Here is a 10,076-nt window from a genome sequence, read left to right as displayed (position 1 = left end):
GAGTCTCCTGGCCATGGTCTTGCCACCAGTACGCTTGGCAGAATGACAGGATGTGGCCCTTCCTCCAGTGTCCTTACCTGTAAAATGAGGCTCTCCACCACTGCTTTTAGGTACCTGTTTCTAAACTAAAGTCATCCACAACAAATCAGGACTTTTGTTATATCCGTACCCCACCTGAACTATTAATGTCCTAATATTTTTAATGAACTAGTTTTTAACATAATTGCTCTAGCTGTGTCCTAAGTGATTAATAAAGAGGAAATGTGATACTTATATCACATGAATATGATACTTATGTTTTTCTAAACCACATATAAATTTACAGTTATTCAAATTAAAACATTTTATCCATGTTCTATCTAAACTCACCTTGCATGTGTAATAGTTAAGTTGAAAGAGTAGGACTCCATTGAATTCAAAGAAGAAACAACTTTTTCCTCCCTGGAGCTATAGAGTTAGTCTTTCTGCCACTTGCATATAATTTTGGGAAGGTCCTGTAACTCACCAAAGAGGGGAGGGCGGGCAGAGGGGCCCTCTGTTACTTTTAGTTCCAAGAGCAGTCCAAGTGCCATAATTCAAGTATCCACTCCAGTTTAATGGAACTACAGTTCCATTTAATTGGAGAAACAACAACATTTCATGTTAAGCTCCTTTCTCCCCACTTCTGAGTTCTGCTTTACCTGAGAAGCCTCAGGTCAAGGTGGGCATATATGGTCATCTCTGCCTTCCCAGCTTGCAGGTCACCATCTCACCCTCCCCACCATCTTCCTATTTCCTAAACCAGGCTGCTGATAGTTCCTCCAATGATACCGTGTGGAGAGGCCCAAGATGAGAGGGTGGAGAAACTGTTATATGAATAGAACTGGCGCCCACTAGGATTAGTGCTGCCTGGGTGTCTAATGCTGAACCTCTTTGGTGGGACTGTGTGTGTCTTTGGGTACTCACTCACTCCTCCCATGGGTCCCTCACTTGCAGTAATTCATTCCCTTACTACAGGCAGTACCACCTCAGGCTGGCTGCATGGCTCCCTCTCGGGGCTGGTTTCCAGCAGCGCACACTTCCTACGGCCCCCTTTGTGCCCTTCCCTGTAGGACCCATATGGGTGCCCTTCTATGCCATCTACACCTGCAGCAAGAAACAAGCACCCATTCCTTTGAGAAGCTCTGGAGTCTCTGCCTATCGGGAAGCAGGCCCTGCCCACGACAACTCCTTTGGGGCATCTTCTCAGCCCCAGTCTTCAAGCATGAGGACTTTTAAGGTTTGAGTCTGGAGCCAATCTGTGTGCCCCAGAAATTCCTGGGGATACAGGTGAAGTTCTCTAAGTGGTCCCACAGAGGCCTTTCTTACCTGGTTAGGTAGAGAAGGAGAACCAGCCAACAGTGCCCCAAGGACAGCTTCCCTTCTACCCCCTCGGGGTGTGAGGATGTGGGCTGGCTGCTCACTTTGGGGGGGACTTGCGACCTGTTGTTTGATTACTGGCGTTTGGGGCCTCAGTTAAATTGGAGGGAGCAGCCCCGTGTTCACACCCGCTATGTCCTCCACCGGAGTGACCATGATGCTTTGCTGCGGTGGCGTCCAGCCCCAGTGCTCCGAAATCCTTCCCCGGAGACACACAGGACTGTCCTGTAGAGTGGCCAGTTCTCTTTTGCCTTTAGACAGCATCTGATTGTCAGGCACTTGCCGAAGCTCGTCGATATATCATTTCCACTTTTTCAGGCATGGATGAGACTCACAAGTCAAGTCCACTCAATCCAAAATTCACTGACCCCATGGAGGCTCTATAAAAAATGCAACTTCAGTTTTTCCAAGGCAGCCTCTTGGTTCTCTAACCCTCCACTGTGACACCTGGAAGAGTCTTCTGATACATTTGGGCCACAGTGGCCTGTTTTCAGCCTTTCAGCCTGTCTTCTCTAAGCACAGTAGCATAGCTGGTGGGCTTCACTGCTTTAGGCCTGTGGCAGTCAGAGCAGAGTAAAGGACATCATTATCCATAACTGGCTGTACGTGCACTGCGGGAGAGAGAAGCCAGCTTTACAATTTGAAGACCTCCTGCACTTCTCAGAGCAGAAAGCGGGTCATGGTTAATGGCTTTTTGTTTTCACAAACTGCCTGTTGGGTCCCCAGGATCCTTTAAGAGGCATTCATTAAATAGTGGAAAGTTCCAGTGCTAAGGCAGAGAAATCCCTGGAACCTGGAAGTGCTTAGAAAATGGGGACGTATACTTAGTCACCACCGAGTTCCTGGAGGAACATGGGCACTGGTTCAGGTTGAGCAGTGAGGTGAAGGCTCGAGCCATCTTGGGACTCATTTCTAGCTTGATCCATTTTACGGGTTGGGGGCACTATTAGCACTATCTATTTTAAAATAAGGTACATATTTAATCAGCTGGTACATACATTTTATAATCCCCAATTGTAGCTCAGCACACACAGAAGGTATCTAATATAACTGAGGAGTATGTTATTCCCAATTAATAGATTCGTCAAGTTGCAAAGATAGGGCTGATTGCTCTGAGTTATCCATTCAGCCTCAGAAGTCTCCCAGTTTCTTTCCTTAGGCCAGAGACCAAAATTTCCACCTAACCAGACAATAAAAAATAATAAGTAACATGTTTGTGAATAGTATTCCCTTTCACTTGTGCCCCGCCCCCCGCCACCATCCATTTTTTGTCCTCAAAGGCAAGTAGGTTCTAGAACCACTCATATCATACTTGAATGCAGCCAACTATTCACCCATTTCCCTAGATGAGTTGAAATTTATACCAGATGAGATCCAGTCAAGAATAAGTGTGGAGCCCAGTCCAGCAAAAGCAAGCAGATTTCCTTATTTTTATTGCCTGAAGGCCTGTAGGTGGACGGCAGGCCAGGCCGGAGACGAGAGAGCGAGGATCCCCGTATGATTCCCCCTGCAGTTATTGAGCACCGTTCTTCCTCACCGTCCTTGAGAGAGAAGGATTTGGGGAAGAGGGAACAGAAGTGGACAGGCTTTAAGAATCTTAGCTTCCCGGGGTCTTCCAGAGCCCTGGGAGGCCCGCCCCCACACACACCTTTACCTTGGGGTGGGGGTTGGGGGGTTGCTTGAAATAAAGGAGCCAAGAATTTCAAAGACTTTATTCCATAATGTAAATTATTTCTGCTTCACTGCTTAAATGCACAGAGATTTGCATTTTAGAACTGTATTTCTAATCTTGGAATAGAAGAATTTTTCATCCTTGTTGAACTGTATGTAGCTTTCAGGAGCAGGCAGATGAGGTGGTTTCTTTTTGCCTCCCTTCCTCCCTCCCTGCCTGCCTTGTACCTTACCACTCCTGACTGAGAACCTTAGCTATGTCAAAAGGAAGATGTATCGATTATAAAATAATAACTTTTAAGGTTTGCACTCTCCTTTTATTTTGAAAAATACTTTTAGGTAAAGTCGTGTACCTAAAGCTCATTTGCTGGGAGCGGGTTTTGTTGGCAAAGAACGTGGCTCCTGAAACAGGGCGAGAAGCGGGGCAGGACCACGGTGGGAGTCTGAAGGGGCTGGGCCGTACCTAAGACCTGTCCTTTCCATGGGCCCATAAATGGTTTGTGGCTCGTGCAGCCTCTCGGTTTCCTCGTCCAGCCAGTATGTATTTACAGAGCACCTGCTCCGTGCCAGGCTCAGAACCAACTGTCCTGCCCTTGAGAAGTTCTCAGTCCCGTAGGCTGGACACACAGTGACAGCGAGGCCCAGAGAGGCCAAGCAGGAAGAAGATACTGTTAAAAGATAAACTGAGGCATATTAAAAATTTTAAGAGTTTTTTGAGCAGAAATTAATTCCAGTTTGTCGATGCCAAACCAGAAGTAGTTAGGAGTGCTCCTCTGACAGGAGCCAGGGGAAAGACTTAGGGAGAGAAAATGCAGAAACAAAGAAAGGAAAGTAGTTGACTGTCTGTAGTAGCAAGCCTAGTTGACGTGATGGGTTCTCCTTAGCATTTGATTGAGAAGCACTGAGGCATTTGTAGGCGTAGATTTTGTTTTTCTTACCTAAGGCGCCAGGGCATTCACCCCCTCAATCTAACGGCCTCCTTGTTTAATTAATTTAACAATACGAATGGCACAGCGGAGGCTAGTTAACTTCACCTGTGAGCCTAGGAACTCTGATTTATAAAGGATGAAGGGGAAGGAGTCCATCTGGGAGGGAAATGGAGGGAAAAAGGAAGGGCATGCCCAGGGGAAGGAAATGGCCAAAATGTATGTGACAGAGCAGGAGAGATTTGGGAATGAGGAATAAGTACAGGGAGAGGAGGAAAGGAAATACAGTTGGCCCTTGAATAATACAGGTTCGAGCTGCGTAGGTCCACTTATACATGGATTATTTTCAGTAAATACCTGTACTGTTTTTGATTCATGATTGGGAGTCACGGATGCGGAGGGCCGGCTGTATGCGTCGATCTACGCCCTTTAACGGAGGACTGAAGCATCCACGGATTTGGGTATCTGCAGGGGTCCTGGAACCAATCCCCCACGAATACCAGGGGACAACTAAGTTTTGGGAGACTCAAAAGTCATATGCAGATTTTTTTTACTGTGCAGGGATGGGAGGTGCTCCTGACCCCCCACATCATTCGGGGGTCAACTATAGTAGGAGATAAAGCCGGAGAGCGTGTAGAAGCCCAGACTGTGAAGGGCCTTGTGTGCATAGCTGGGTAGTTGGTCTTTCAATGCCATGCGCAGCCTATGAAGACTATATGGGAGAACTAAATCTTCAATTTTGGAAACTAGTGGAGGGTGGACTGAAGGGGTGAGAACCTAGAAACAGTGTGTTAGCCCAGGGCCTCTAGAAAGCAGGGCTTGAGGCAGAGATTCAAGTTTTACTAGTTATTGCAGAAGGAAGTACAAGCCCAAGGCAGTAAGGATGAAGGAAGGGGGACGTGAGACCAAGATAATGTGATGGAGTGTGTGACCACGCTGCCTCCCGCTCACTGGGAGCCGCAAGGACACAGCAGCGGGCACTGGACACTCTGGACTCCCTGGAAGGTGTGCCAGGAGGAACTGCCTTAGCATACGTAGCCTGTAGGAAAACAGGGCAGTTTCATTTTCTCTGCTCCCTCCTGTTTCCTGTTTCCCATTGGCCCCGTTTCACCTCACAAGGTCTAGCACCTCTGTACTTCTGGGATGCTGTTCAGGAATGGCGACCCCATGCTCCCCATCCCATGGAGTAGATTCTTCCCAATCTAATAGTGGAGGGCAGCCTGGCTTATCTGAACAGCAACTGAGGAAGAGGTACAGGCAGCGAGGGGAATCTGAGAAGCCCTGTAGGTTGTGTCACCATTCAGACAAGGAGCTCAGCTCAGAGATTATGACAGTAGCTCAAGCAAGACGGGATGAGGGCCAAAGTGAATGAAGGAGGCTGGTGGCAGAGAAAGATTTACAAGATCCTCATTCAGTAGAGTCAACAAGTCAAACCTCAACCCTTCAGGTGGTTACATCGCAGTAATAGTAAGGAGCTTCCGTGGCCGCTTTGGGGCAAGGCATACTCTATGGCCTTATGTTTCTTAGAACATATGATTTATCCTTATATATCCATATAACCGTGGACCCATTTATGTATTTGTGGGGGAAGAAGTGGAAGCTACTACTTTAAAATTGATTAAAAATTTGATGGTCAAAATAAAGAGTTTGATCACAAGTGTCAGAACTTGTAATGCTGAAGTAACAGAAGCCCGTCTTTGCTAGCTTAGCCGGAATGGGGGCTGGCTGACTCCTGGAACCCAGAGAAGGGCAGGGATGCACCGAGGTTGAGGCGTAACTCGAACTGTGGACCAAGGCCCTGCCAGGACACAGTCTCTCGCATGTGGCCTCCTCTGTGTGAGGACTTCCTTTTTCTCTGACGGGAGCCTGACCTCCATGCAGCAGGACCCACGCTTGCTTTAGCAGCCTGGTTTGGAGCTCACTGCTTTGACTCTGCAGAGAGATTGACTCTTTCACATCCATTCAGCTCTTCCTGGGGAAGATGCCCACTGACTCAGCACTCACCAGGTGCTCTCCGTGGACCAAACAACTTTGAGCAGGGCTGCAGAATTGTTGTTGTTGTTGTTGTTGTTATTATTATTATTATTATTATTATTATTAAATGGCGAGTCACAGGACGTCACGTGGATGAGAAGAAATGGGGTCCAGGAAAAGGGAAATGTGTGTCTGCAGTAGGGAGCAGGGTGGTTGCTAGGGAGAAAAGTGCATAATACCCACTGTAACTGAAGGCTCAGAATACTGCCATTTGCGGAAGAATATTCCTGCACCCCTGACTCAGCAGCTAGAGAAAAGGGCTCCTGGTTCTCCACTTCTGCGTTCTACCTCTTCCCCTGCTGCAGAATCGCTCTCTTGTTGCTTTAGATTGAATCGTCTTTCCTAAAGCGCTCTGTTCAAGCTCTGAAAGCCGTACTGCCGGTTCTGCAAACCTGCCTGCCTCCAGCTACATCACAAACAGCTGAGGATGCACTGAAAACAGGCTCCTCTACTCCAGCATGCTCTCTCCATTCCCTTCGTGCCTTCCCTCCCCCCCCCCCCGCACCCTGAAGTGAGTTAAGGTAGATTGAAATTTTAATCAGTTTGATCGGTCATTTTTAATAGGAGTTTAAATTGAGCTACAGACAGAAAGCGTTATGGGCCTGCAAGTTGCTCGGCTGAGATCTCTTGGAGGCATCTCTCACGGCCTAAGCGGGCGGTGGCGTGCTACAGTGTGACACTCAGTGCCAGCCCTCTTTACACTATGTGTCAGCAAATTTGAAGGAGATAGAGTTTGGGGAATAATTTCCTTTGACTTTGGTCACTTAAGGAGGGAAAGCTTTCTAGGGAGTGAACTTGATTCAGTTATGGATCAACGAGACATCCAGTTCTGTGGGGTCACCTTTACCCTGCACCTGGATGTCCAAAATAAGGATGGGGGGAGGAAATGTCCTCACCGCTACACAGCCCTCTCCCCACTTTGGGCCTTCCCATGGGTCAGGGCCTTCCCATGGGTCAGGGACTTCCCATGGGTCAGGGCCTTCCCATGGGGCTATGCTTAATTTAAAAAAACCTCATCACCCTATTTCTTAAACACAAAAGATAGCAATATACATTGAAAAGAAAAGGAGATCCTTTGAGCATCTGCATGGCAAGAACTGAGGCATCCAGTGTGGTGGCAGTGGCACAAGCTTTGAAATCAGAGATTTGCTTCTGTTATTTCTCTGTCGCATGTATTTAAAACTTTTCTATTTTAACTGTGAAATATATCAAATATACCCACCACCCAGCATGATAAATGTTAATATTTTGCAGTATTTTTAACAGAAATGATATATTACAAATATGACTAAAGCTTCATCCATTTCCCCAGACCCTTTCTCCCTTCCTCCTTCCTCAGTAATCACTATCCAGAAGTTGGTGTCTGTCATCCCCATGTCTATTTTTGTACTTAACTACAAATGTCCATATATAAAAATATTGTCTATATGCATAATATTGCTTTGCGTGGTTAAAATATGGCATCGAGCGGTACATATTTTTTTTTATTTAGTCCCCCTCCCCTCAATGCTGCTTGCTGCTTATAGAAACAATGGATGAGTTGCATCACCTTCCTGAGCCACAGAGGAGATGTGATAAAATGCCAGTCGTGTTAATCCTGGCACAGTCCAGGTGAGAAAGGATCAAAGCCTGGAGAGGAGGAAACAAATTTAATATTACAGAGGTGGAATCAACAATGCCTTGTGATTGATTTGATGTGTGAAATGATAGGTGTGATTCTTGCCCAGGTGCCTGTCTGGGAGATTAAAGTCAGCCACTGAGACCAGGAGCCTGGTGAGGGCAGTGAGGCTGGTCTGGGAGAGTAGGGTGTGATGGAGTCACTTTTTGACCTTTTGATTTGGACGTGCCTGCAGCACACCCAGGTGGAGAGGTTCAGGAGGCAGTTGGAGTTTTGGACCCAAAACTCAGTTGATGGTTCTGAGTCGGAGATCCCTCTTTTGGTTCTTTTAGCATCCAGTGAATGTGAACTTTGTGAAGGGGGACACCTCAGTGTGAGTGGTTCCTGTGTCACCTTTACCTGGAATCCATAGCATGGTTCACCCTCGGCAGATTTCTGCAGAACTCTGACAAGTAGCAACTAGAGACCAGGGGTGGGGTCACCTAGTTGCCACGTCAACTTCAAAGGTTAGAGTTATGTTTGAAACGTTTTTTTCTTTCTAATAACCCGTTGTGATGCTTCTCATTCACGGAATTATATAAATCCTCTCGGGAGGTAGCTTCTGCTTTCAGACTTTGCCATGCCTTGATGTTAACAAGTTCATGGACTTTATTAGCTTCTGCATTACCTTTTTATATTTGCCCGAACTTGCCCTCTTGTTATAATTTAAGGAGCCCGAGCCTTTTCTAGGATTGCTGGTAGCATCTTGTTCCTTTCCCAGGCATTTGGTCTCAGAATCTTAATCGTGAGTCTCTGCAGGGAGTGGTCTCCAGGACAGCAACCAGGGGGACCGTCTATGTTCTCCTTTGTCACTCACTGCAGACCCGGTTCAGGGGCTGTTCGTTGGTCCATCTCCACGAGCCAGCAGCTGGCTTTCACAGGGAAATGCCTCCTTGTGGAAGGTAGGAATCCACCCACAGTAGCTCAGGTAAAAGTGTGGGGTGGGGAAAAGTTTGGGTGGCTTCTATTATTGTAAAGATCCAGAAAGACCTGGGGAGTTTAGGGCAGGGAGCAGCTGTGGATGGTATGGGACCCAGAGGCAGCTTGGGCCCTGGTTTTCTCCTGTCTCCTTTCTTCCTTCGTTCGTTCACTCTCTCTTCATCTCCCTCCTCCAGCTTTTCCTCTTTCTCTCCTTCTTCCCCCTCCCCTCCTCTTTCTCTCCCCCTCCCTCCCTCCTCACCCTCTCTCTTTTAGGGATGATGTCTGGGACTCAGTCACTCTCTAGGTCCCGCTTATTTATTACCAGCTCTTTGTCTCTGTCGTCTCTCTTCCTTTCGTTCAGCTCTTTCCTCATTCCGCTCCCACCTCTAACCCCCAAAACTGGCAGCTGGCTTCCTCAGAACTTGTATCTGGCCTGTAATTGTCCAGACTCTAACACTGATTGACCTTTTTGCTCAAAAGCCCAAGGCCATCTGGCAGTAATTTCTCTGTGTACGGGATTCTGAGTTCCCGAGAGAGGGTCTAGTTGGCTCTGCTCATCTTCCTGAGCTTGGCCACACTGTCCCAGGCTGCCGGCCAGCCTAGAAGTGGATCCCCCTCAGGTCAGAAACACCCTGGGCCAGACATCAGTGGCAGGGTGTGTAGATAGGGATAGATTCTCTGAGAAAGGGTTTGGGGCGGCGGGCGGAGGGGAGTCATCGGGTACCACTAGCGTAAGAGCTGTGTCATAGAACCCCTCGAATTAACTTATACCAGGGAGGTGATCCTAAATTTGCCTCGAGCTATGAATGAGAAGTCATGGTTTACAAACTGGTTTTTTTAGTCACCTTTGCACTAATTCAAGGGTATATATATCTGAAATAATGAATTCAACATCTTCCAGCCACACCAAACTTGGCATGAAATTAGATTTTCAGCCAAGGTGTTCACTTAGTTCACACATTAGAGTATTGGGCTGGACTTGGTTGATCCAAACAAGATCATCCTGGTGCATAAAATAGAGAATGTGAATTATACTGTTTTACCAGTCATGAAGACTTTGGATACGTGATCTGAAACACGCATCCCCCAGAGTTGAGTGTCCTTTGTGATATTCTTTACTAGGGCAGTGAATGGCAGAAGACGTATCCTGAATCTGGCTCGTGATTCCATGAGGAGCTGCCCCACCACTTAGAATCAGGGATCCAGCCCTGCAGGGCAGGCGGGGAATGCTGCTGCCCGTGCCTCCCCTCCTCGGAGCCAGGTTCCCCTCCTTCTGCACTCTGTGGCTGCTGACGCCACACCCCGATGTTCCTTGTGGTCTTAAGTCATAAAACTGGCTATCACTTCATTTTCCTGAAGCATCTGAAGACAGGCTTAGAACTGGGAAACCTTGTCCCACTTTTATACAACTGGAAAACATTGCAGAACTTGAATCTTTCAAACTTAAAAACAAAACAAAACAAACGGCC

General features: G+C 47.3%; 1 protein-coding gene across 7 annotated transcripts in view; it reads left to right on the top strand.

Moving 5' to 3' along the window:
* Window positions 1-8,055, top strand: part of MGAT5 (mannosyl (alpha-1,6-)-glycoprotein beta-1,6-N-acetyl-glucosaminyltransferase) — a 301,985-nt gene extending 293,930 nt beyond the window's left edge. For all 7 annotated transcript variants that reach the window (XM_023527509.1, XM_023527513.1, XM_023527510.1 and 4 more), the window contains one exon: window positions 7,980-8,055. In XM_023527509.1, the coding sequence (XP_023383277.1) occupies window positions 7,980-8,024 (45 nt within the window). In that variant the 3' untranslated portion in view covers window positions 8,025-8,055. The remainder of the gene's footprint in view (window positions 1-7,979) is intronic.
* The last annotated feature ends 2,021 nt before the right edge of the window (window positions 8,056-10,076 follow it).

This window comes from Pteropus vampyrus, unplaced genomic scaffold (assembly GCF_000151845.1).
Source record: "Pteropus vampyrus isolate Shadow unplaced genomic scaffold, Pvam_2.0 Scaffold17, whole genome shotgun sequence".
NCBI lineage: Eukaryota > Metazoa > Chordata > Mammalia > Chiroptera > Pteropodidae > Pteropus > Pteropus vampyrus.
Note: the sequence above shows the minus strand (reverse complement) of the source record. Positions and strands in the feature narration are given on the sequence as shown.